At 43.7% G+C, this 26,976-nt stretch overlaps 5 protein-coding genes across 6 annotated transcripts; 2 read left to right on the top strand and 3 right to left on the bottom strand.

The window, feature by feature from the left end:
* The first annotated feature begins 685 nt into the window (after positions 1 to 685).
* LOC111071407 (armadillo repeat-containing protein 6 homolog) lies at positions 686 to 2,399 on the top strand. The gene is made up of 2 exons (XM_022362734.2): positions 686 to 891; positions 953 to 2,399. Exons 1-2 carry the CDS (start codon positions 775 to 777, stop codon positions 2,249 to 2,251), a joined length of 1,416 nt encoding a protein of 471 aa, XP_022218426.2. The 5' UTR covers positions 686 to 774; the 3' UTR covers positions 2,252 to 2,399.
* Positions 2,262 to 4,514, bottom strand: LOC111071408 (E3 ubiquitin-protein ligase TRAIP). Its single transcript, XM_022362736.2, has 8 exons — positions 4,350 to 4,514; positions 4,027 to 4,285; positions 3,754 to 3,969; positions 3,335 to 3,688; positions 3,203 to 3,260; positions 3,033 to 3,152; positions 2,773 to 2,973; positions 2,262 to 2,709 (listed from the first exon to the last, which is right to left on the bottom strand). Exons 2-8 carry the CDS (start codon positions 4,140 to 4,142, stop codon positions 2,488 to 2,490), a joined length of 1,287 nt encoding a protein of 428 aa, XP_022218428.1. The 5' UTR covers positions 4,143 to 4,285; positions 4,350 to 4,514; the 3' UTR covers positions 2,262 to 2,487.
* Positions 4,515 to 4,657: 143 nt separating this feature from the next.
* LOC111071404 (myb-like protein AA) lies at positions 4,658 to 8,971 on the top strand. Its single transcript, XM_022362729.2, has 3 exons — positions 4,658 to 5,315; positions 5,960 to 6,874; positions 6,946 to 8,971. The coding sequence occupies exons 1-3, from the start codon at positions 4,978 to 4,980 to the stop codon at positions 7,931 to 7,933; spliced, it is 2,241 nt and encodes a 746-aa protein (XP_022218421.2). The 5' UTR covers positions 4,658 to 4,977; the 3' UTR covers positions 7,934 to 8,971.
* On the bottom strand, positions 8,971 to 9,899 carry LOC111071410. The gene has a single exon (XM_022362738.2). The coding sequence runs from the start codon at positions 9,811 to 9,813 to the stop codon at positions 9,058 to 9,060; it is 756 nt and encodes a 251-aa protein (XP_022218430.2). The 5' UTR covers positions 9,814 to 9,899; the 3' UTR covers positions 8,971 to 9,057.
* A 2,672-nt stretch (positions 9,900 to 12,571) lies between these two features.
* On the bottom strand, positions 12,572 to 23,482 carry LOC111071405 (photoreceptor-specific nuclear receptor). 2 transcript variants are annotated; one of them, XM_022362731.2, is made up of 10 exons: positions 23,399 to 23,482; positions 17,825 to 18,197; positions 15,691 to 15,794; positions 14,188 to 14,302; positions 14,006 to 14,061; positions 13,589 to 13,921; positions 13,312 to 13,517; positions 13,085 to 13,246; positions 12,866 to 13,030; positions 12,572 to 12,810 (listed from the first exon to the last, which is right to left on the bottom strand). In XM_022362731.2, exons 1-10 carry the CDS (start codon positions 23,442 to 23,444, stop codon positions 12,628 to 12,630), a joined length of 1,743 nt encoding a protein of 580 aa, XP_022218423.2. In that variant the 5' UTR covers positions 23,445 to 23,482; the 3' UTR covers positions 12,572 to 12,627. The 2 variants fall into 2 exon arrangements, with proteins under 2 accessions (XP_022218423.2, XP_022218422.2); XM_022362730.2 differs by lacking the exon at positions 23,399 to 23,482 and adding an exon at positions 20,632 to 20,683.
* Between the last annotated feature and the right edge of the window lie 3,494 nt (positions 23,483 to 26,976).

Consider the following 26,976-nt stretch of genomic DNA (forward strand, 5'->3'; position numbering starts at 1 on the left):
TAACGAAATTTTGCAGCCCACGGGTACCAATAATAGGTATCAGAACCGGGATAAAGTACTTATAAAACACAAAACATATGTCAATCTAGGATAAAATCATTATTAATGTTTCAATGGAGCTTGGAACAACAAATTTAACAACAATTAAATGAAATAAGGTATACAAAAGCCATACGCATAGAAGAAACTTGGTTGACCAGCAACCATGACGTCACATTTAGTCAACATTTATGTTTTATGCTTTGGCCGTTTTTGGTTTGAACCTTTTTATGTAAGCAATGCAATAAAAAGGACTTCTGAAAACTTGCCAATCTTGTAGAAAGTGTATGTATCTATTGGTTACAATTTTTTGTTTAGGGCTGAGAGGGCCAACTAGCTAGTAATATTAAACGGAATTTCAAAATCGAGGAATATAAACTTTGAATGTTTTGAAAAAAACAATCGATACTATCGCAATAGTATCGGGCTCAAATAATTATTAAAAAACCATTGAAACCTTTAAGGATCTTGTCCATTGTAAAAATAAGATGCCAACTGTGAATTGTTTACAAATTTGTCTTCGTATTTTATAGCAGCCAATCCAAACATATCAAAAGCGCAACGACTGTAGCTCGATACTATTATGATAGTCTCAAATTAATCGATAGTAGATGCTAGCAGCAAAATATCGTTACTATCGATAGTGCCCTTTTTAGTTTGACACATCTAAATTACTGCTTTTGCAGCTGTTCGTTGTTGACTTAGCCAAAATCAACCAAACAAAATTCCTTTGTCATGGCCAAGGTAATTTCCCAAGACACTTTCGACGATGTGGTCCAAGAGAATGTGCTGGAGTTCTCCATGAGCCCGGCCGAGGCAAAGGAGGAGACAATCAAACAGTTCGAGGCACAGGTGCGAAGAATGGGGGGAATATAAATAGAGAATTTTCGTAACCCGAATTGAGTGCTTCCAGGGTATAAATCTGGCCAACATTATCAAAGATTTGGCCATCAACCCGCAGTCCGGCAAGCCCGTAATCAACGAGATGGTGGACAATATCAAAACGCACATCGGCCAGAAGGAGGCGGACACGTCCCAGCTGCTGGATCAGCTGGCCACCTTGGACGCGGAGTGCCAGAAGTCACTGGCGCACCGGGTGCTTGCTGGAAAGAATGGAGCTCACGATGCATTGATCACTTTGCTGGAACAGACTCTGGCCGTGGCGGAGACGGAGGGAGAGGGAGACCAACATGATGCCGTACTGAAAAAATGCCTGCGGGCCGTCAACAGTTTGACAAACAAGCAGCCGGACTTGTTCGATGCGGAGGCGATGGCTGTGGTCCTGAAGCTGCTGGCACTCAAGCAGGACAATCGACTGGAGATCACCCTTCTGACGCTGCAGTGGTTGCAGAAAGCGTGCATCATGCACGAAGTGAACCGCCAGAACATAATGAACACACCTGCTCTGAAGCTACTGAAACCGCTACTGGTCAAGGACAATGCACGCCTGGTGAGCGAGCTGACTGCCGTGTTCCGCTTCCTTGTGCTGGACGATGACATACGCGTGGAGTTCGGCTCGGCCCACGAACACGCCAGGCAAATAGCGAACGAGGTTCTGCTGCCACTTGTGGAGCTGCTGCCGGCATACCAGGAAGTGGAAGTGTTGGGCGACCTACTGCTCACCATTGGCACGCTGGCAGTGCGCCAGGAACTGTGCACAGCTATCGACGAGGTGGGCGGCCTGAAGACAATCTTTGAGATCATGAGAAACAACCTGGAAGAGGTGCGTTTAAATCGTGAAGCGTTGAAGCTGTTGCGCGCCCTCGCCGGACACGACGCAGTCAAGGCTCACATTGTGGACCAGGGGGTGGCGCCCATCATTAAACAGCTCCTAGAGGAACACCAGTCGGACGAGAACATTGTAGCCGCTGCCTTGGCCTGTATTACCACGCTGACGTTGCGCGTCAAGGATCACAGTACGGCCTTCTTCGATACGGGCATCGCCGAGGTACTTGTGGAGGCAATGCGTGCTCATCCCAGCCACAAGATTGTCCAGCGAAACGGGGCCTGGGCCATACGGAACATGGTGTCGCGTTCGCGCAACCAATGCGAGACTTGGATCTCGTTTGGGGTCGAGGATCTGCTCAACGCTGCAATGACGGAGCATCCCAGCGTGGCCCAGGACATTAAGGCTGCTCTGCGGGATCTAGGCTGCACTGTCCACCTGCGCGAAGAGTGGACTGGCACCGCAGAGAAGAAGATTGCCGCCTAGCACATGCACTCAGTAATAACAGCGACAATTGCTTTCGTATTTTGTATTTTTATAACCTAGGTATAACTTGATTATTCTGCTTGCTAGCACGAGCTACTGCTACAACTCACTCTTACTACTGATAAATCGTGCATTTGCTAACCTAAAATATCATCCCCAATGGCTATCGCAATCTATCCACAACTGAGGCAGTCTTGGTTAATTAATTTCTCTAATAATCACACCATCCGCGAAGCCTATTTTCCGAGCTTGAAATTCCGCAGAGTGCCGGCCTTCAGGCGCTGGTTGACATTCCTGGCCAAAGGTGGTGCCTGACTGTCCTCCTCGGCGCGCTGCGCGAAGGGATCTATCTTCTCGGAACCGCCCATTCCGTTATAGACAAAGTTTGAGCTCATGGTAGCCGCCACCCCAGAACTGCTAGAGCCCAACAGCAGGCGCGGCTTCTTGAATATCGAATACTGCAAGGAACGATTATGATTATAACTATTTTCGATTTGTTGGGCCATCCGCTCGTTATTTACCTTTGAACTAAGATCACTGGTTGTTTTGCGTACGGTGCCGCTGGCCATACTCACACCGGAGGCACCCATTATAGGAGATATATTCGCTTTGCTGAGTCCAATGCTACCCTTGGTGTTCAGAAGGTGGCTCAGGCCCACGCTGCTGGACTTGATGTTGAGGTATGGCGAATTGGACTCTTCAATGCGCTTGATGTTTTCCTTCTGCAATTGCATACGATGCGTGGTTGTAATCTTTCACGTCTGTGTATCCAAGTACTTACAATTGTGGGCGAAATGGTGACACGCTTTTCGTCCCGCTTCAGTGCCATGATGTTACTGTTCAGACCGGTCGAGCTGTTGGGCGAATCCACACAGATCGGCTCGCGTTCCAAAGCAAGAAGCTGAAAGATATTCGGGTGAATGAAAGGCAACTAGATGAGAGCTTGCCTACCTTCTCCTGGTTCTGATATAGATCGCTCTCCAGATGCGAAATCCGCTCTTCCATCATACTGCAAAACAGAGAAGCCAGATTAGAGATCAAAAAACTCCCTCATTGGCATAGTGATCGGGCATGCATGCTCACCGCTTCAAGTCGATTTCCTTTCGCAAATCATTCTGCACCAGCTTAATTATGTTTCGAAGCTCCGTCTTCTTGTTCTCGCACTGCCGCAGCTCCCGCTTTAGTGTGGATACCCAGCTGGCCAGGACATGGGGGTTGGCCTCATTCTTGAGCAGAAGCTCGGCATCCGCAGAACCAGCCGCCAGAATGGCTGAAATACCTTCCATTGATTGGATTTGTAGTTTAAGCGACTTGTTCTCCCTGCGCAGGCCATCCAGCAATTGGGACTCGCTCTTAAGGAGGCTAATCTGTTCCACGTAACTGCTAATCAGGAACTCCTTCTTCTGCACCTTCTGTTCCAGACCAGAGATGGTCTTGCTGTAAAACAAGGGCAAGACTACAGGGTTGTGGGCTTGCTTCTCCGCTGGCCAAATATTACTCACAGGCACTTCTTTTGCGTGTCCTTCAGCTCCTTCAGTTGCAGCTCCACCTTGTTGTACTCCTTCTCTTTCATTTTCACGGCCAAATTTGCGTTGTCCAGCTGCTCCTGCAGGGACCCAACATCGATCCGACTAACGTCCAGGTTAGCCAGGTTGAAGTAGACGCGCCAAATGTGGCGGGTGGTGCATTTGTTGCGGCACTGGGGGCATGTCTTCGACCTGCAAGAGAAACCTCATTAGTTGCATTTGCAGCGCACAAGTCCTGACAGGTTTTACCGATCCAGCCATTGGTTGAGGCAGTTGTGGTGGAACATATGGCCACACATGGTGACGTACACCTCATCCGATTGTGCGAATAGCTCGGCGCAAATTACGCAATTTAAATTCAACATGGTTTAACTCGATGCACTATGAACATAAACAGTTATTACGGACACAAAATTTCACACACGCTTTGCAGTTTGGCGCGTATCAAAACAGCTGGGCCACAAGTAATATATATCGACTGTGATTCAAAGTTCCGATAGTGCCTATTCTTTAAAAAAATTAATAAAAATCTTTGACTCGTCTAGAATAAATGCCTTGATTGGATTACATACTAGAATGTGATTATTATTGACTGTAAGTACCACATTTTGTGAATTCTGATCGTGCTTAAGGTGTTTTTGAACGTTTTAGAAGCATCCATATTGATAATAGGGGTATCCATAAATATATTTTGAAATAATTTAAATCGACAATTTAGGAATTCGTATTAACTCAAAGGAGTACAGACTATATTTTCAATGTGAATTTCCATGAAGTTATTGAAAACTCCTAGAAATTATTCAAAACGTTGACACCTCGATAACTCATTCGTACCATCGATAGTGCTACCGATTGTTTTGCAGCTAAAAACGCGTATATATATATAATGCTTTGATATATTTGTAATTATATTATTTTATTTCATACTTATTCATAAACGCATCCGTCGGGTCGGTCCGGTGAGCAAATCCAAAAATTGCTGAAGCCAAAGGAAAGGTGGAAATTTTGCATGCGCACTCGACACCTTTGTCAACGCTAATTCGTTTTTGTTGGACCGCACACACCAGCGAAGCACTGGCACGGAGGAGAGCAGAAATAGAAGCACAAGAAAACCAGACGGAAAGACCAGACGAGTAGGAAGAAAACGGAAAACAAACAACAGTGCGACAACGAAAAGAAATCCTTCGTCCGATCGCAAGAATGGCTAATATGATTAGCAACAGCAGCCACAACTCCACCAGCAACAACAGCAGCAGCAACCAGAGCAATAGTGCCAACTACACTTACAATAACCACAACAGTGTGAGTGTGGACAGTGGAAACAGCAGCGGCGAGGCGCGACTTCGCGATGTCTGCAACATGCTCAACCCGGGGCCAAACACCCACTACATGATACCAACAGGTGGGTGCTCGTACGATCACATCATAGCGCTGATGCGAGGACTTGACCTGCAGGACGACGGGATCCTGCTTAATGCAAAAATAAAGACCATTGAAACGGACTTCTGCAACATTGTGCACGACGAATCGATGCTGTGGTATGTGTCTTATTTGCCTAGTCTGTTTGTGTGTGTGAGTTGGTGGCCCATTGATGATTAATAATATTATAAGTAGTATGTATGGTTTTAGTTGTTGCTTTTTTCCCGCATATACGTAAATGTACATACATACCTACATATGTATGCTTGTATGTACAAACACACTCACATGTATGTACAGTGCGTCGCGAAAGAATACGGCTAGTGTAAGACAGGTATAATACGATCTGCAATTGCCAAGTAGATGCGGTCTTCACGTAGGCTTCAAATTCTGTATGCTAAAAGATTTGCATGTACATACCCCTGTATAAAATCCACTTATTTTGATTTCTGTGGTAATAATGATCGAAAAGAGGATCAATAGAGGATAGCATACATTTTTGAGATGCACTGTATATAGTCAGTTGTTGTTTGTTTGCAGCGTGTCTTAAAAATTTACAACTTTTAATATATGTATATATGTACATATGTATGTATGTACTTACATAAATAAAATAATCGAAGTGTGAGAGGAGAAGCGTTTTGCCATTGAATTAGTTCAAATTGAACATTTTCCCTGCCATTTGCTGCTCAAATAATAACTTTATGTTACTCTATTTATACAAGCATGTTCATTATTTAACATTTGTACTACTCATCTACAGCGAATCCATGGAGTATATGAACAGCAAGGCCCTCGCGGACAGCGATACGGCGCTCAAGTTTGCCCTGCTCTTCTCGTCGCGTAACTTTGATGCCCTGGCCATGAATTCGACCAAGGTGCGCAGCTCCATGCTTAAGATCCTAGAGACGAACTTTATTAATGCGGATGCGTATCGGTTGCGCGACAAGAATCGTCTCTACAACTCGATCACGCTGCTTGGCGAGTACTACCATCGCGTGCGGCTGGCGGACAACGCTCCCATTACCATACTGGGCGAATCGCTGCTGAATCTGCTGACGCGCGAGCTGAACGACACTTCAGTGGTGATCAATACGCGCCTGGCCCGTCTCGTTCTCTCACAGATCACGCTCAACGGGGAGATAATGCGCAAGCGCCACAAGGCGGACATCGACCAGCTACTGTTCCACATTAGACGGCACCTGATCATGCAGCCGGCGCTGACGGCCAAGGTTAAGGCCATGCTCCTCATGGTTCTGGACCTGTTCTACAGTCACTTCAAGAACGTGGGACACGACCTGGAGGCCATGTACACCAATTATTTGGTGGTGGACGAGGGTGAAGAAGATGGCGCCAACAACAATGGCGCCAGTGTACAGAATTCCGCTGAAGAGAACGGCTCCAGTGCTAATACCTCCGTCCAGGACCAGGAATCATACGAGGGTATTGCCTCGACGAAGAAATGGAGCGAGCAGGTCTGCGAGGACTCCTTCTGCGACATTGGCTATGGCGAGGCAGATCCGGGCGAACAGAAGTATCAAGAAAATGTAACAAATTCCTATCCTGCCAACACCGCCACTGAGCTTGGCCCACGCCATGTTCGCCGAAGCTATCAGCCGCGCCAAGCACCGAGACCACTGAAGACGCAACAGCATCAGCAACCTTCAGCTAACGTAGAGTACGTATATCGCACTGGCATCTCTATCGCTTCCACTGTAATGCAATCATCTCTTTCGATTCCTCCGACAGCCCCCAATCCGACCAATATCTCTCCATGGCCAGCAGTGAAGACCGCGACGAGAGCAAGCCCCTGCCCAGCTGGCGAAAGACACGCTTCAATCGCAACCACGAGGGCGACCAGAGCAACGGTCGCTCGCGCGACCAACAGAGGCGCTACAGCGTGAGCTGCGACGACGACCAGCACAGTGTACGCAGCGAGAGCGGAGGAAACTTACGCCTCTATACTATTCAAGACCGCAGGAAGCACTCGCAGGAGAGGCACGAGCGCAACATGAGCGGCGGCGCCAACTACAACAGCATTGTGAACTCGAATTGGGACCAACGGGACCGGGACGATCGTAGTGAGCGCTCCTACATGAGCAACTATGAGCGTGGTAACAGCTACAAGCGGGGCGGGGCGGGGCGCTTCAATAACCGCAACACTTACGACAAACCGCCGCGTTTCCAGAAGCAGCAACAACAGCTCCAGCAGAATCAAGGCGGTCCACAGAAGATACACAGCGATACTTGGCGCCGCTCGAACACGGCCATTAACAGCTCCTATCAGGATGAGAACTGTGCGTACAACTCCAACGGGCCGGAATCAAACAGTCGCAGCTCGTCGAGGGCCCGCACCCTGCCCCGACCAGCCAAGTCACAAATGGACAAACCCAATACGTATCGTTACAACCAGAGTCCTACTCGCGGAGGAGGCGCTGGGGGACCACGTGGCTTCCCCCGCTACAGCAGTCAGAGTAGTTTGGCTAGCGAGGCGTCCAGTACATTCGATCGCCGCCAACAGAATTCGCCGCATAATCCGCAGCACCAGCATCAACGCCATCGCAACTTCACGCGCCGCTCACAGCCGGACATCCATCAACCGCAGAAGGAGGAAAACTGGGACCGCCGTGGGCAGGAACAGCCGCCACCGGCGCCCTCTGGCAAGGAGGAAAGCGAGCTGGTGCGCAATGCACAACAAACCACCAAGTACATGAATTATTTGTCCTCGCAGAAATGAGACAGGCCTCCGGGATGGCGATCAACCCGTCGTCGGCGTCGGCGTCAAAAGCTGAAGGAAAAGCTGGCGAGCCTTGAGGGATTATCATAAGTAAAATACATTTTTTAAACTAATTAATTTAGTTTATTAAATCTAAAGTAGGTTTTTGTCCACCACTTCCAAAACTACTTCGAAAGCTATTAATCCTGTGTAGAATATTTTCAATTGTCCATTGAATTTGCTGTTATGTTTTCCAATTGAACTAGTGTAACTGTTTTGTTTCCTGTCTGATCCTGAGCTCAAATGTCAAACCATACCATACTATACCCATATCCCTAATCTCTAGCCGCCCCATTTTCGTCTCCAATCTCCGATCCGATCACAAATAATCCTTAAATCCAAACATAGGCTCAAGGAACACAAAATAACACACCACCACGCATGCATGCATTCATTACACATCGGATTCAATCAACTTGTAAATATGTCAGTGAATGTCTCATGTAGTCAGTCACACACCATACACACCCAAACCCACACCCAAAAACACACAAGCAGTCACACTCATTTTTTATATTTATAAATATACAATTTGTTTAGAAACTAAGTACAAAAAGTCAAGGAATCAAGATAAATCCTATTTCTATTGAAAGTCAAGCCTGTTGGATAAATGTTACACACACGTTGAGCATATAAAATCGTATTTTAGCTAAATATATACATACATATACATATATCCTAAATGTCATGTTACTGTGCAGATTCAGAAAATTTATTAAACAAAGTATACACATCATGCATAACAAATAGCTATAACTAAACTTATTTTTAAAGCTCTTTGTTGATACAACAATGTCAGATAAAAAGTATAGAATAGCGAGGAATACCAATATGATTGTAGATTTACAGCGTAGTCATATGCATAGTTAAAGCCATGTTCGGGGATAACACAGTTCTCAGCATGCGTAATATACAAACATTACAGTAAATATGTATATGGCGTCTATCAGATTTGAATAAAATAAACTATTACATAAAGATGCAGCAAGAATCGGGATAGGTATCAGCTGTATTTTATTATATGGGGGGACATCTATCTATCCCTGCACATTCAACATTAAATATAAAACTCGGTGCGAGAGATCTTACGATGAAGATGCTGGTTCTACGCGAGGTGTAACCACCAAAACGTAATAGTTTGCTGTGTTCACCTCCTGTCCATGGTGCGGCATGTACATGACCTTGTGAGAGGGATGCACTTTTCCCAGTCTCGTGACGCCTTCGTATACTCCGTGTCCGGTGTACGTCACCTCGCCAATCTCTGAGTATCCTGTCTTCAGTGCGTTTTCAGGGAAACTTCCATTGGAGCCAGATACCCACTGGTAATCGCAGTCGGTCAACACGAGGACTTCCACCCCGTCGACGAGCCTATGGGAGCGGCAGCTCCAAGAGCCAAACGCTGCCTTCTTCTGGGGCACATAGCTCGCTGGCAGCAGATCGTCGTTGAAGTAGCCGCGGGCTACATATGTGGGCAGGCCATCCTCATCGGTGCCACACTGAAGAGCACCTTCCGGTACGTTGTGTGCGTCCTGGGGACTAAGGGGGTCGAGATCCATAGGCACCCATTGAACAGGCTGCTTTGGTGCCTCCTGGTCGTCGAGCTCCGTGCGCTCACCGAAATTCAGATAAATGCGGTGAATGCGGTTCCTATGGCAATTGGCCCGACACTGTGGACACGTCGGGGAACGGCCAAGCCAGCGCGTCAGGCAATCCTTGTGAAATACATGGCCGCAGCTTGCAGTGGAAAATATAATGTCGTTTGCCCGATAGAACTCGTTGCAGATGCCACACAGAATGTTCAGTGGCGGAGATGATTCATTCGGAGCTGCTTCGCCGTCCATTTCTAAGATAATTGCAATAGCAATTTCACATTTGCATTGCTAATTACTCATCTTTGTTAGTTCGCTCTCAAAATGTGCCGAGTGTGACCAAGTGTGCTCAGCACTTACACGCTCAGTCAGATGTTTTTGCTTACAAATTTTATTAACGTAAGCAAAGTTAATGAATTTCACTTCTCCGCCTGGGTTCGGTCTTCCGCTGGCATATTCTGAGCCACCTATTATTTTATTGGCAATGGAATGCGTCGGGCTATCAACTGCAGCAGATGGTGCAACCGACGGGGACCACCATGAAGATACAGATATAAACAGGTGAAAAATGTGTCATACAGTCATACAAGGCCAAATCATATAAAATGTTTTTTTTTTAATTTTTTCAACCCATGTTTCCCTATCAATCACTTCATATTTATGTGTGTAATAACATTTATTTTCATTCTCTCAGTTGCTTTCTCGCGCTATTCTTTTAACTTGGGTGGATCGCTTTTAATTTTATTGATATATCGGTTACGTTTTTCACAGGTTTTAGCCATCTGCAAATTTAATTTACTGCAAAAGTAAACGTTATAAAAAAATAAAATTGTACCTACGGTCGCGAACGAATGCTACTTTAAACTTTTTTTTCGGTCTCATGCCATTTTTCTCTTCTTAATAATTCTTAATTGCAAAGATAATATATGTTTTGCATGTGAAATAATTAAATATAACAATTCAGGCCAATTTCTTCATGAAAACAACTGAGATATGCTATGCAACCATTGTATTATGAAAATGTTGACATTTCTTTATAAGTATACACACAACGAGAATGAACGTGTGAGTCTCTTCTGGGCGCGACTCTACTTTAATAGCCGTCCTAAGTCAGTATATAAAGGAGGCAGGGGAAGCAACGGAAAAATTGCTTTTTCTGGCTATAATTATGATCCGATCTGATTCAGATTCGGCAATCTGGTTGATATGGTCATCCTCTACGATACTGCGTTTTCAGTTTTATCTTTAAAATTGTGCCTGCCACAGATTTTCGTCCTTTGTGGAGGCGGAAGAGGGCGGGGCGAAATTTTGAAATACACTTGTAGCAGTGTTATGTCACATGAGTCTGGAAACAAAATTGCTCTAGCTCTTATAGTCTCTGAGATCTAGGCGCTTATCAAGACGGACAGACGAACAGACGGACATGGCTATATCGACTCGGCTATTGATGCTGATCAAGAATATATATATATACTTTATGGGGTCGAAAACGTTTCCTTCTCTGCCTTGCACATATCAACTTTTACCACAAATCCAATATACCCCTTAACTCTTTTTGAGTACAGGTATAAAAATCTAAAATAATGGGTATGTGAGCTGAGAAGACAAAAATTGAAAACGTATAAATTCAAAACGCCTCAAGCGCTAATAACGAAAAAGCATACAATCATATACATACATATGTATATTTTTGTGTGATGCACTAACACATAAAATTGCACTGCTGGTTGCTGTCGAGCTCGGACCGTATATGGTATGGTACGAGCAAAATATATAATAATTCTATATTCCGCCGCGGAATGGCGACATATTCAAAATAGGGGAAAGCTATCTTTGAACGACGTATACATATTTATATTTAATGCCCTATACACAAGGAATAAGAGGAAACGGGCTTTATTTTTTTGGACTTTTCCTGAGTTTTAAAAGTCAGGTATTCATTTTGAAACAAATACCGCACCAAAATGTATCTATTTTGCATTTGAAAACTTAATATTTACCAGACGGTAAGCTGAAACAACAAAGTGCTTCTAAAGCTGCTTTTATTAGCTTTTCAGAATGGCAAAGTTCATTAAAACCAGATGTAAGTTATGTAAAAAATTAAAAATTACAACAAATTTTTTAATTCCTCAAACAAATTTCTGTCGTAGAATCTATCACAAAAATTCGGTTTGGTTCGAAGCGGAAAAAAATGTTAAATTTTGTCGAGTAGTGTAATCAGTCTATTTAATACGATTTTTGGGAGGAAAGTTTGTCCTGTTAATTCTTTTGATGTTCAATTCCTGTGGATATTCTCATTCCGGAGGTACCATGGTGCTCGAGTAATGTTTCTCGGGACTCTGGGCTGTGCTCGCTGGATAATGTCGATGTTGCTTCTTTCCCATAACTCGGAGACAGACAGCTTTCAGCACGGAGTTGTACAGGAGGACTTTACAGTCCAAGCTAAGCCAAGCCCAAGCTAACCAGTGGAGGTTACTTTCTTTACTTGGCTTCTGTGTGATTGCTTAGAATCACGGTGTCATCAGCAAAGGTCGAGATTTTAGCCTGGGTATTTGTAGTGCTATCCGCCGTGTACAAGACGTTGAGCATTGGTCCGGTAACGCTGCCTTCGCGCACTCCAGCTTCGGTTGTGGATCGTACTCTTTGGACACCAGTTGGAAAGGACCAAGCCGATCAGCAGTCTAGTCTGCTTCAATTCAGACTTGAAGAGGAGGAGTTGGAGAGACGATTGATGGATTGGCGTTAAAATTATCCAAGAGCTGATAAGGATACGAATATTTAAGTTCATCCAAATTTCACTGTTTCATTCGAGTCAACGTCTACATGATGGAAATCAGTCGGGAAAAAGGTCATGGTAGATTCAAGTCTGAAGAACCTAAATCCTAAGGAACTATCCCATTGGCAAGTCGTCTTATAAAATAGTATTTTGGGAATCCGCGTTTTGTTGGCTCTACTTTAGTATTTTTAACATAAATGTGCGCACAAAGTAAAGAGTTAATGCCACTTAACATTCAAGACACAAAAACATATTTATTTAAATTGGGTATAACGTAAAGCACAAATTAACTAGTTCTTGTACATGTCACAGAGCACCTTTTCCATTGGCGTATTGCCGATTGTGCGCTGAAAGTAGATGGATTCAATCTTGTGGGAGCTGATCATGCGCAGAAGGGGCAGCATCAGGAGGAGTCTTCCGAACCTTGCGATCTGAGCTGTGAACTGCGTCTTGGTATGCTGCGACAACATAACCTATTGGAAATAAAGACATTTAGATAGCCCACACCAAATGAATCTGGACTCTTACATGGGCCTGATCCTGAAGGTTCTCTATTTGTGCTGGGTCCTTAAGGCCACGGGTCTCGGGTCGGAAGAGCACAATTGCCTTCAGGCATGCGAATTCAGCTGGATCCACCAGTACAGCTTTGTATTTGCAGAAGATTTCGTGCAGAGTTCGAACATCGGCTGCCAGCTGACCAAGAAAATCGTTACGAACCACCAATACGCGAATTGTGCTCAAACTAACCTCCTCCTTTGTTATGCAAGTATCACCGTTCGCGTTGTTCTCCAGGTTATTGCAGTGCTCGGCCACAGAGAAAAGGGCGCAGCCCGTGGGGTCCAAGGGGATGCACCACTGAATGGCGTTCAAGAGGAACAGCTCCGACCAAGACTCCTCCAGCAGGATGACCTGAAAGAGCAATACAAGTTTACGTTTACGTTGCACAGAGTCGACATTGCTATGGGCTATGCTACCTGATCCCGGAAGGAGAGACGGGCAAAGCTAGGAAGGTTCTTGGCCCACTTCACGGCCATGAAAAGAAGTCTGGCGCTCGTTTCGTAAACCGTTTCATGCTGGTGAGCATATAGGTTAGGCGACATGAACTGTGGCATGATGAAATTGGAGTCGGATCTGCTGCCTGTATGCGGTTCCTCATCGTTGGTCACATCAATGGAATCGTCTGTCAGACCAGAATTTATGGTTCATATGTATATGTACATAGGCTGGTACTCGTGGATGCTTTGTACTCACCATCATTGTCGTTCTCTAGAGTGGGACTGGAAGAGCTGACGGAAGAGACGCTGCCACCAGCGTTGTTCTTTTCGTTGGTTGCTTCCGGCGCTGGCGAACTGGGATCTATCGAATGATTACTGCTCGAGTTGGTCGAGTGCGAGACATTGCCGCTGCTGGTCAGCTCCATGGCCATTCCACAGCCATACACAGCCTTCTCCTTGGGCGAGTGGTGGACTCCAGCGGTGTTAAACATGGGAAAGCTGGCGCTGCTCATGTGATTCGCTGCCAGCTGCATGGACGAGGTGAGGTGGTTGTGGTGCAGTAAACGTCCCGGGGGCAGGCTGCCTAGCGCTGTTTAAGTTGTGAAAGAACCAAATGAGTTTTTATGGAAACTGAAACTGAAACTAAGAGCCAAATGGAGAGGCGACTACTCACAGGGCGGTGGCAGGAGTCCGGAACCGTAGCAGGGAGGCGATAGTAGCACGGGTGGTCTGCAAATTAGAGTTACCCAGACAGAGATTTGGGCGGTTAGACAGTGAGTTATGCAAATGACAGCCCAGCCACAAACGCACAAACGCACACACGCACAGTCGCACACTCGACACACGCAGACTTACCCAAACACACCGACGGCAACGGCCGCCTCGCGCAACGCCCGGCCGTGTTCCATCTCCCTCAGCGTCTCCGGCCGTATAGTGGCCGTGTTTCGTGGCTGTCGCTCATTTTGCACCGCTGTAATTGGAAAACAAATGCAACTAACATGAGTACTCCAGATCTAAATCGTCCTCGAATATCTCGCAGTTCACCACGCAGCAGGAAGGCAAAACACGCCCAATCGAGGTGTGCGGACGCCTCGGACGACAAGACGTGTCCATAATGAGGAAATGTCACACTGACAAAATTGCTTCATGCCTCACAGGTACCGTGCCTTCTCGCCGCTTCTCATCAGCATACATATACACATGTATATAGATTTGTGCATAGCTTCAACAGAGCAGCGCCCCATCAAGCCTCAGCCATTCACAGAAATTGGTTTTGTGGTCACGTGCCGCTCACGCCTACAAATTGTTTTCCCATTTGTTGATGCAACTTTACCGCACAACGAGGCAGCCACAGCCACAGAGCTACTTCGCTAATAATGGCGGATCGGCAAGCAGGGGCTGCGCTGCGCGTATTTTGCATATCCCTCGCATAATTTATGGCCACCATAAAGGAGCAACAATGGAGTGTGAATAGTGGGTCAATAGCAGCTTAAAATGGGCGCCAAATAAGATGTTTCAAATAATAAATAGAGTCAGACTCTGCTTTATTAGAGAACCGTTGGCTTTCACAATTTTCCCAATATGAAATCGATTTGCTCGGCTCACAGACGACACTCTCCAGAGCTATACATTCTAGCGGATAGGAATAAAGTAGGAGTATGATTATGGAGAATGGAAAATGGAGCATTCATATATATATCGAGCTGTGAGCAATGAGTGATTGATGTATTGTATGTAATTCCAAGTCGTGGATGCCCACACTCACATATTGACCCATCGAGACCAATTTTATTGATTTTCTGGGGAACCTTCGGGTTGGGTCGTTACGAGGAGCGTTATGCAAAAGACAGTAGAGCAGACGTGGACCCTGGCATCCGTCGCAACAACGAAACGAAACAAAACTTTCATTCGACATAATCAATGAGGGTTCACTCAAGTGGCAGCTCTAAAGCTGCGCAAAATCTGTCAAAGACAACAAGCAGCAGGTAACAAATCAATTGGGTGAGCAATATGTAAATAAGGCCCACCCGCACTGGAGGGAACGGTGCTTGGGTGGACTGGGGACGGGGACGGGACGGGGAACCCACCCCGAGGAAGCGTGCTAGGTAGTTGCTCTTCCCGCTGGCACAGCGTGTAAAAGGGGTATGGATGTGGAAGTGGATGTGGAAGTGGAAGACCTCAAGTCCAGAAATGTGTATATTTACTTAGAGTGGAACGGAACCGGGCACGTGTGCACAGGCTTTTGAGGTTCGGCTCTGATAAAGACCAATTAAACGTGCTTCACTTCATTAGAGCGGCGGTTGATGAGAGCTGCTGATAGATGTTAATAAAATAGTGAAAAAGTGACGGCCAACCTACCATCCTTGTTCATTCCCATTTGAAGGCACTTCTTGAGCCTGCAGGCCTGGCATTGATTCCGATGCGCCTTGTCGACGATGCAGCGTCCCGTGCCCGCCTGGCAGCTGCAATCAGAATAAGTGTATGTGAGTGTGCGAGGCATTCATCGCATCGATTAGACAGTAGAATACAGAGGAAAGCACCAGTTGCCAGGCATAATTAAGTTATCCCATCCTCGCATCCTCCCGCAAATAACGAGATTTGTCGTGTCAAAAATTGCAACATTTGTCAAATCCGACCAGAACACAAAGGAGCAGACTAACGTCAACGGACCGGAATGCCAGCCGCCAATAGACGGAGGACAAAAGCACTTCAGAGTCTGTGCTTTAGTTCACCAGCGGGCAGCAAAAGGATCCGTTGCGAACAACCTTCTCTTTCATCGACCTTTCGGTCTTTGTTCGCCCACTCTGCTACTCTCCTACTGGTCCGGTCCTCTGCCTGCCCTTTGCACTTGTGGAACTTAATCAAATCAAGCCCGAGCCCGGCCGAGGGGCGTGTGTGTGCGTGTTAGCAAGCATCTATGACTCTGTGCCGCAGCACACCACCCAACTAGCCATTCGAACCACTTTAGCTTAGTGTCTAGTCATCACCATCACTGCCTTCCACACTCAAGCCCGTGCCAAAACTCAAAGATGGAAAAATGTCCCACCGAACTCCTACTGTCCTCCCGTTTTATTTGTTTTTGGCGCCTCTGCTAATTTCGACCAACACTCACAAAGCACTTAAGTAAATGTGTCCTCGAAATACTATTCATTCGTATGCATACGATGTTAGTACATTTTTATGCAAATTAGCACGTCTTCGTAAACAAATTATGAAGATTGAATCAATTTGTGTGGTCTATAAAAAAAATCCAATAATATTTTATAGCCAACATAACTTAGCGTCTAAAAATACCCAATCCAACTAGCAACAAATTCAGTAAGAGTGAGGAAACACGTCATGTCCCTTAGTTCCCTTAGTAATGCTAATCTGGATGTAGGAGCTCGAGATTTAATGTACGATTTGTGAATATATTTTGAGAATCAGATCAACTATCGGTCGAAAAACCATTATGTTTCTGAGGATTTAATCAAAACGTTGCAAATTACAATCTCATCAAAAAATTTTTGTCGCAAGCCTCCTAAGAGAAATTCCTTCAGCCGAACTCGAAAGTTCTGATTGGAAACAATTGATTATAATTGAAAACGACTTAATGGGACCACCAGAGACGACGATATAAAAGCGACCCCACTTTCCTTGGCTCCGCTCCGATTGACTATGCCAAATATATCGAAAAACATGTCACGTCGGAGAAAATATACACTAGCCCCTTTGGTCTGTTCCTGTAGTCAGTGTATCGAGTCATCCCTTTGGTCGCACAGGGGAGAACATTGCTCTATTTTGCTTAAAGCCGAGCAGAACCAAACCCGCCCCCTTTTTGACTTTGTTACGATTCGGCTTAGGCTGTTGCTGATGGCAGACTGCGGGTAAAGATTTTGGAATCTGTGTGGGCTCTGGTCGGGCGGGTCACATTTGGCCAAGTGTTTTGCGCTTAAGCCCCCCATATCAATCTCAGGGGACCGCCAGGATATAGAGATTTTGACGTTTGTGATTTACCGAGCATTCTGGAAGCCGCAAAGCAAATATACATTACTGTATCATAATTTTTGATAGGATAGGCTAGCATTGATGGTCTCATTTCAAGCTATATGCTGTCGGGCTTCTTGATTTAATGGCAATCGGGAAAACAGTTTCTCCAAATTCTTAAAACAGCAAACAGAAAAACGAAAAAATCTTTTAACGAAATCAGCACTTTAAATTCAATTACATTTTAAGCTTCGGTGGTGTTGTGGAAAAAATACCCAGCCGTTTCGCACATGATGCCCAGGACGTGGGTGCCCACGATGTCTACGCGGGCAAATATGCGCATTCAAAAGTTGACTCTCAAATCCTAAAGATTTGAATAATTGTAATGAATTTGGAAGCGTTTTGTAATCCCCCAGACGGTCCTCATGGCACAGAGTCCACCCTCATGTCCCTCTCCTGGTTTTAACAAATGTTGCAACTTTTTATGCGAATGGGCGGATTTTGGACTTTGGTGCTGGCTACCTACCGGTAAATGAGCTTCCTCCTCACACTGCGCTTAAAAAAACCGGAGCAGCCATTGCAGGCCAGGATTCCGTAGTGCTTCCCCGAGCTGGTGTCGCCGCAGACCACGCAGATGAGGCCCAGGTTCTGGCCTTTGATCCGGGACATCGTTGACTGTTCGGCCGAAGACAATGACTGGTTGGAGGTGGCCGCCGCTGCCGCCGCAGCTGCTGCTGCTGCTGCTGCAGCGGCACTGTGATTCCAGCTGAGTAGACGACCCGCAGAAACAGGAGGAGCTGGTGGGGCTCCAGAGGAGGATGCCGCTGTCGGTGGGGTTGGTTGTCCGTGCATCGGTGCTGGCGGCGGTGTGTAGCAATTGCGCTGTGGACTGTGCAGCTCTGCAAAGGTCGTGTAATAAAAAATCACTTATGTAGTTTATTTAAATTAAATTTCAATTTGTCAACTTTTCTGGGATGTGGTTGGGGTTGTGGTAGGGGTAGGGGTAAATGGGTGCCCGGGACCTGCTGATCTTATCCCTGCGTGGCGACATTGACGCCCTGTAATCCGCAAATATATTTACACATTCAATTAGGGTGCCATTAAGCCAAACGGCTCTCGACTCGGCCTCGGACTCGTCTCGGATCGACTCGACTCGTGCCAAGCAATCTGTGCGCAAAATTTGCCTCGGGGGACGATTGTTTTGCCATCACACCCTAATTTGATTGTAGTTTCCTTACTGATTTTTTGATGCACTTAACCCTCGACGAGGCCACATTTGTTACTCTCGCCACTTGGCTGTGCGCCCGACCGTTTGGGTTTCTTGGTTTCGAGTCTGCCCTGAGTTTATGCTGGACCTGGCCATGGACATGGACCGGCATCCGCCAACTGCTACGCCACTGCTGCGGTCTAATGCCAGGGGATTAGCGTCATATGCTTGCATTTTCCGACGTTCCATCTTTGTTAATTTTATGAGCTCGTTGAAATTCACTTTGGCGTGCTCCTGACAAAAGTGTTAAGAGCGCTCCCAGGCTGTGATATGAATTTGGAAATTTTACCGCCCTGACTTGAGTCTAATTCAATTTCGTGATTATCATAAATTGAATTTGTTAGACCATTCGTGCACTCCATCGAATGGTTGTGGAGTCGATTTGATTTCATTTGTATATTTGTCTGCTATTTTTATGCGAGTCTTATACGAGGTATATGTTCATGTTGCACACAAATATTGTTGATCAGGCTGAATAGAGAGTCGATCTAGTCTGTCTCGTTGTCTCTTGAAGCCAAATATAAAATGAAAAAATTTTGTATCGCTCTGTCAGTTATGTGACAGTTCGTAGACGGTTGATAATAATATGTAATTACATATGTATTATTTAAATTAAAGAAGTCCCAGGGAGCTACGCGTTTGGTCATAGAGCACATATGTAGGTTCACGACTCAAGTTTGCGAAAAAGGATTGTGGACTGTGTCAGAGTGAAAAAAATACTTTTGACTGATGAGAAAAAAATAATGAACAAAATAATGAACCCTATGGGTTCATAGCCCCATAGGCCAGCTCAAACAAAGTAAAAGTCTGGTGTTGGAGTGTGGAGCAAAAATGTATATGTATGTAGTTATATTTGAAAATGCTATGAAATTCTATTCCAGTTGAAAAATGCCTTTCTAAAGGATAAACGATAATGGCCGGAAACAGTCAAAAATGTTCGCTAGGAATTTGGTTTCATCCGAAAAGATTGACGTTTTACCATGTCCAACTGTCCAACTGGATCTTAATCTCATCGAAATCTTATGGGGGCATATGTAGAAGTGGTGACAAGCCTGGCCTAAGATAGAAAAATTACATCTTTTCTTTTTATTTTTTGTTGGAATCCGATCAGAACTGGATTTTAACTTAATTAAAAATTTAATTGATCTGCGAAGGCGACTATTTCGAGTCGATTGTCATTGATGCTGGTCAAGAGAAATAGTCATTTGCTTTGTCAAAAATAGTTCCTATTTCTTTCTATCAATAAGTACCTAAGTACAAAGTATAAAAGTTATAATTTTTTGCAAGTTAAAAAAAAAACAGAATACAGTGCAAAAAAAAATACATAAAGGCCATTATCACGTTCTTTAGTAAATGGCTTATGAAAACATAATTATACCGTTTACTTTTTGTGTTCTCCCACATTATAATGAAATTATATTAAAAAAGGTTCCTGAGAGGCATTCAGAAGGCCATTCCAGTCCAACAGCCTAAAAAAATGTATAATGCCTTAGCACATCACGTACATTCATACATACATATACATATATACATATGTATGTAAGTACATTTAAAAAAAAAACTTCGTCATCTTGAAGGAGTCCGTACGTGTGCCTTTTTCTATGCTGGCTAGTCTCTCAGTTTTAAAGCTCTCTTATTTTATATAATCCATATAATTTATAGGATTTATTTTAAATTTGTTAGGATAATAAAGATTATATTTGTGGTCAAGATCACCAACCCAATCTTACGTATTTGTGTAACTACACATTTTCACATCAAGCAGGAAGATTGTGACAAAATCGAACCACTTAATCATATTTATATGTATTTGGTAAAATATTTATGGCTGGGTTTGTAACGTGTTGTCAACCAAACAGCCTGTAGCTAAAATACCGATTTATTGGCTGTCTAAGAACTAAGATTGCCCGAAATGCTGCTGTGATCGTGTCTTTCCAGCCGATCAATAAATCCCACCTATTTTAAAAGTACGGGTATCAGACTTAAAAAAAACTAAAAGATATTATTTATATCATTATCTATCATATTATCTTATCATTTGAGTAAGAATGATGAAAATACTTTACCGACAATAAAAATCCTGGTTGGGAAGCTACATTCTTTATTCTGTCTGTAATATTTTTCACGATCGCAGCAATTATGCATTACGAATCACGCATATTTTGTGGAATTGTAGGGTGTGTGCGATTAACATTTAAAACAAACTTCACAAAATCCGGTTGCCCCGCTAGGCTCATCCATTTGTATAAGCGTACTACAACTTAGCAGCTTACCAAATATGTTAGTTTTGTTATCTTTGTAAAATTATATTCTTTTTGGTGCAGGCGGAAATGGCTACCCAGCAAATTTTCGCGTGGCCCATAGCTGGTTGCAGGCTGAGCCCAGGAGACTTGGTGGAATGTATGTCTTTGTTGTCGGGCTCAATCGCATGCCTCTTATCGTCACCCGTTCCATTCGTTGCACAGTGAAATGACCAATCTGTGGCAAGACCCGACAGCATAAATAGCCGACTCGATATAGCCATGTCTGTAGAGACTGACCGTCTGTCCGTCTAGATTGCCGAATCTGAATCAGATCGGATCCTAAATATAGCGAGAATGAAGAAATTAATCGTCAGTTTCTTCCCACGCCTACTTCAGCCAGAGGACCCGACAATCTGTGGCAGTCACATTTTACGCTACTGAGCAATCGTACGCGAGTGCATAGCGACCAGATTGCCGAATCTATCAGATCGGATCCTACATATAGGAGAATGAAGAATACATCTTAGTTTCTTCCACACCTGTTAGATGTATAATATACATTCTAGCTCTCACACTAACGAGCGCTAGCGGAAAGAAAACGTAAAAAGTACAATTTTTTATCTTAATTCTAAAATTCTGAAAAATTATAAGCTCAAAAATGTAAAAAACCGAAAAAACTGAGTACGGGTATAAGTAGAGCCGCGTCCCCAGAAGCGACTCACACGTTCCTTCTCGTTTTATTTTTATTTTGAATATTCAAAGAGTTATCGGTGCTCGAACTTACAATAACATATGGTGCGCCAGCTTTAGCTGTAAAGTTCATGACAATTTTCCACGTTCTCTTTCAGCTAAGAAAATTTCGAAGTGTAAGTCATATATTTTAGTATAGAAAGTGCGTTCTGTATTTTCTATAGTAGGTTGTATCGAATAGTATATGTATACACATAGCGGACAATGAAATGTGGACACTTATGTTAGCTAACTTTAAACCAATGGCGCGAATTCAAAAACGTCTAAGTAAGTCGGGAATGATTTTTATTGCATAGATACATTCATTAGCTCTTAATTAATGACTTTTTTTCAATTGAAAAGCAAACAATTTCCACAAAAAATGTAAAAAGTGTCGAAAAAAATGTCAAAGTAGGATCGTATTCTTAAACACTTGAGCGTCGAAAATCGTCAGTTCAGTTCAAAATGGCATTAGATATTAGGAGGGACTTTTTTTACTCGGTAGGTGTCGATATTAGCTTTACAACTAAATGCCGGCGTCTTCAGAAGACAGGACTTAATAGTCGTGGGCCAGCAAACTGACCACTTTTGGCACAAAAAATTATCTCCAGAGTTGGGTACCTGGCATTCATTGACTGGCCATGATAGGTAAACACTGAGCTAAGGCTGCCACTATTTAAGCATTTAAATAATTTTAAAATATCAATTTAATGAAATACTGATCGATTTTTCCTTTTAAGCCTTCCCAGACAAAAGTTTAATCCAAGCCAACTGTCACCAATTGATTTATACATATATAGATAGGATAATTTGCATTAAGAATGATTGAACTATTATTTTTGCACAAAAAATTAGCTTGAGCTGATCGATTTTTCGAGCACCTGATCTTTAACGATATACAAACGTTAATCAGGTCTACGCACCGTTCAAAGCGAATGGAACGGAAGGCGGAAGAAATATGTTGCGAATATTCAATAATCACAAACATGTAGTTTAGAAACTCAAGAGATGGGAACTGATCAAAGCAAAGAACCTGGTAAGGTACGGTAATGAGCTCCTCCCCAGAAATATTCACTGCTCGGCCCTGTTGGAGACCGATGCTCATTTGCAGATTCGCGGCTCTTGGAGGTATTCTCCGACCTGGATGATTACAAGAGTACGAGAGGGCCAAGGAAATATCCTCCACCACCTACTCTACGGTTGCCACGGTTTGTCTGGCCAGGATCTACGAGAACTAATATTAGTCCCCCTCACTTGCTTTCCGGGTCTTTCCGGCAAGAATACCCGGACATACCCAGGTACTCCAACAATACCTAATTTTATATGCTCAATGACAGTCATAATCTTCTAATATAATCTTCTTTCTATACATACATATGTACATATGTATATATAAAAATCTCGTGTGACGGTGTTAGTGACTGAACTCCTCCCAAACGGCTGGACCGATTTTCATGAAATTTTTGTCGTATATTAAGTAGGTCTGCGCATAGGTCGTAAAGTATTTTTGATCTTCATATTACGACCCGTTAACTTTAAATCACGATTTTGTATACGTTTGGTATCTCCAGTATCACAGTACATATCGAACACAATAGCTGTTTTCCACAAAAATATGATTTTTAAAACTTTTTGTTCCGAATTCGCCTGTGTTACGGAACTTTTAATCATCAAAATTTAAATGAAAACAATTTTAGTTTTTCGTGGTTGAAGGGCCGTATCAGATATATCAAAAATATCTGCCCGGATATTAAAAAGTATCCAGTAATCCAGGTGCTATTTGTTTGATCTTTTCCTTGTTTGCTTGCTCTGGGCACGAGTATTTTAAATATAGCACTGAACACAGGAAAACTGAAATTACCTTGCGATTCAGGGCGCGTTTCCGATAGACTTTCGTCCTTATTCATATCGAGGTGTTACGGAAGGTGTTATTTGTGTTTATAAGGCAGTTCAATTGAGCATATAACCTATTTAATTTGTTAACCCGTCAATCAGTCAATGTTAAAGAAGTGCACTTTTTTTTGTCTTTTGGCGTTTTAGGCTCCATGCTACACTTGTAAATTTTCTCCAAGAAGAGGTTACGACGGCAACCGCATTCCAGCAACGAAACTGAAATTTGGTTCCTGATTCTGAGGCTGATGAAACCGTACCGAACTGATCCGACGGCACTGACAACGGATACGGATAGGGCAACGAGAGCGACTGCTGCGACGATGATGTTAACGTCTCGATGTACGATTTCAGATTTATCATAAAACCATGACAGGAGCTAAACAGTGATGTGTCCACTCCAGCAGTCAAGCAGCCAACCAGCCATCCAGCCAACCCCGAAATAGGAAAAAATCTGTAGATATAATCCGTGGTCGGTGAGTGGGCACATGGCGAACGTTCACATGAATGTCTCTCTGTATATATGTATGTATGTATGTGCATATGTATGCATACATATGTATGTATGTGAGTGCAGTGAGAACAAAAAGCACACCACCAGCAAAGCAAGGACCATCCATACCCCTGCTAAGAGCAGAGAGCATCGAGCAGCGAGCGTAGTAGCAACAGCAACAAGAATGCCAAGGATAACCGCACCCGCAACCCACCCCCAACTGTCGCCCACTCTGGGCCGAGGAGGAAGACTTTTAGTGGCAACTCTGGTGGCGCATTTGCTTGCTGGCTTGCTTTGATTCGTTCCTTCTTGATACTGTGGCATCCGACGCTGTTGTTGTATGTAAGCCAAGCCACAATCGCAATCTCCAATAAACACCCAGCTCTGCGCTCTCTGCGCACACACACACACACCACACTCTCGCAGGGGCAGAGAACGCCGCCATCATGACTAAGCGATAAGAGGAAGGAGAGCAATGGAGCTCGAGCTCCATGCCGAGGCAGGCCCCATCCCACTCACAGTCACCCTCGCACTCACAGAATTACTCCTACAGCAAGAGTCAGTGCTGTCATAAAAACCCACTAGATTATATTTTTAAAAAAATTACTAAAAACTAACGACATAGAGACCAGAGTAAATATAACGGTGTGTTCAAATACAATCCGATAATCCATGTGGTAGCCAAATTTAGTAATTCATTAGTTAGTGCAACAATTTGTTATCCATCATAGTCTTAAACATAGACAGAAAAACCATGGGATCCTTTCTGATCCATTGTCAAAGATATTTTAAGTAAGAAGTTCTACTTATTTTTATTTATTTCTTTAGTAAAACATTTTGTTTTAACCACGAAATTCAGTGGGAAAACCACTAGAAAGACAGCACTGTTGGTGAGAGTTCACGTTGACGCAGCTGCGCGGCTTGCGCTCGTATAATCGTCTTGGGCTTTGACATTTTGTTTTTGTTTTATAATACCTGTGTGATGTTGGTGCCTTTGGATTTTCCATGCCTTCTGCCCTCTTCCAACGGGGCCAGCGACAGAGTGACGCTTCCCGCCGAACTTTTCCTCCCGCTGCTGTTGCCTCCACTGACGAGGGTCTTCCCAGTTAACTGTAATTGAATTTGAGGGAAAATTGCTCATTCTTATGGGTATGGGTGTGATCGGGATGTATGCCTAACTACGAGCTTCAGAGTGTACATATGAATCTGATACATAAAAGGAATAAATATTGCGATTTTTCCATTTGTGCTAAAAACAATAGTGAAAGGTTGGATACGGCTGATCCGTTATATCTAAGGCTAAAGTGTATTAATATGTCGATATGCATTTAGCTCACGGCCAAAAAAAATAACAGTACATACATATAAACATGCATGTACATACATATGTACTTAAAGATATGTGAGTACACAGTGAAAGCTCTCACGGATACTGTCATTTCAGACGAAAACTGAATGGAATATTTGCCGTACCTTAAAGGTTCTAAGCGGAATGTCTAAAAAAAGTCCCAAAGTCCACAGATCCAATAATCAATAAAGGTTGCTGCTTCTGGGCCCGTTTGCTGAGCGCGGGGGACAATCTGGAAGGCAGAGATTTTAACTCCCGACTTCGCTGAGGAGCTTAATGCGCCGACATTAACTTTGTAACAAATGAGATGTCGGAATACAACATTCAGCTGGTATACTCTGAAAAGTCAAAGCGCTTTGCCACGATGGCCACGCCCACCACACTGCGAGCGAGAGAGCGAGACCGACCGACAGAGCGAGAGAGAGAGAGACGACATACATAGTCGAGAGGGTTGGTTCTTGACATTTGATACATACACAAATTTATATACAGACATACATATACATGCCAGACCGTCACATGCGAGTATGCACATACATATGTACATATTTATGTACATATTCGTGCCATGGATGTCTCATCAAGTCAATGGTATGGTAGTGCTGTGCACTTTATTTAATCAATCAAAACTCGCCATTCTATTATTCACCGGAAATATTTACATTCATCAAAAGTGGGAAGTGAGCTTGTGGGTGCTCGGACCTGATACTGCATCATGAGTTCTTCCTGCTCTGAGCCTCTCCCCTTCGGACGCAATACTTTCTCAGATTCGTGTCCGATCTCTGCATCCCAACACTCGGCACACAAACAAAGGAGGGTCGCACCATGGATGGGTTACTTAAAGAAGTATTCACCAGCAGCAGAATGGACCATGCTTCAGCTTTCAGCACACGGAGAGCAGTTCCTTGAATTCTTCCATTACAAAACACAGCCATTGGGATGCCAAGCGCATGGACAGCGATAATTACTTTTGCATACATATTTATGTATGTATGTAATTATATGTATACAAAAGATAGTTGTTGAGTACTTGACAAATCTTATGAGAATTTATAGACGGAGATATTTGAAACTTATTGGTCAGCAACCTTTCAGTAATCAGCTTCTACATACATACATACATATATACATGTAAATGCATGCATATTGTACATATGTATGTTTTTTTTTTATGTATGATGGATACGTCAATCCGCAGTGTGATGGCAGGTGACAAACAAGACGGACTGAAAATTACACTTCAAATTTGTTTTTCAGTAACATATTCAGTTACAGCTACGGTCATGGAAATAGTACCAAACGCTTAGCTTTCTGGGACTTCTTTCATTTAATTAATATGCAATATGACGAACTGTCACATCACTGACAAATCGATACAAAATTGTTTTCACAGTTTTGACGATATCGAAGGTATGGTCTTGCCTTCAACCATCGCCAACCATCCTCTAAAAGATAAGTTGAATGATTTCTTTTACGCTCCAAAGTCAAATGTACCGCTATGTTCCAAACTTTCTTTCAACAAAATATTCAATAACTAAAATAAACTTATTGATGGTAACTTTTTATATTAATTTGTTCGGTTTTTTTAATTTTTGTTAAATACACCCCGCACTACTATTTCTATGACCAGCAGTTTATATGGGTATTTGTCTTAATTCGTGTACAACATGAAGATGGAATGCAAATGCAATGGGGGTTCTTTAAGGTT

Source organism: Drosophila obscura, unplaced genomic scaffold, assembly GCF_018151105.1.
Source record: "Drosophila obscura isolate BZ-5 IFL unplaced genomic scaffold, ASM1815110v1 contig_25, whole genome shotgun sequence".
In the NCBI taxonomy this organism is placed as follows: Eukaryota; Metazoa; Arthropoda; class Insecta; order Diptera; family Drosophilidae; genus Drosophila; species Drosophila obscura.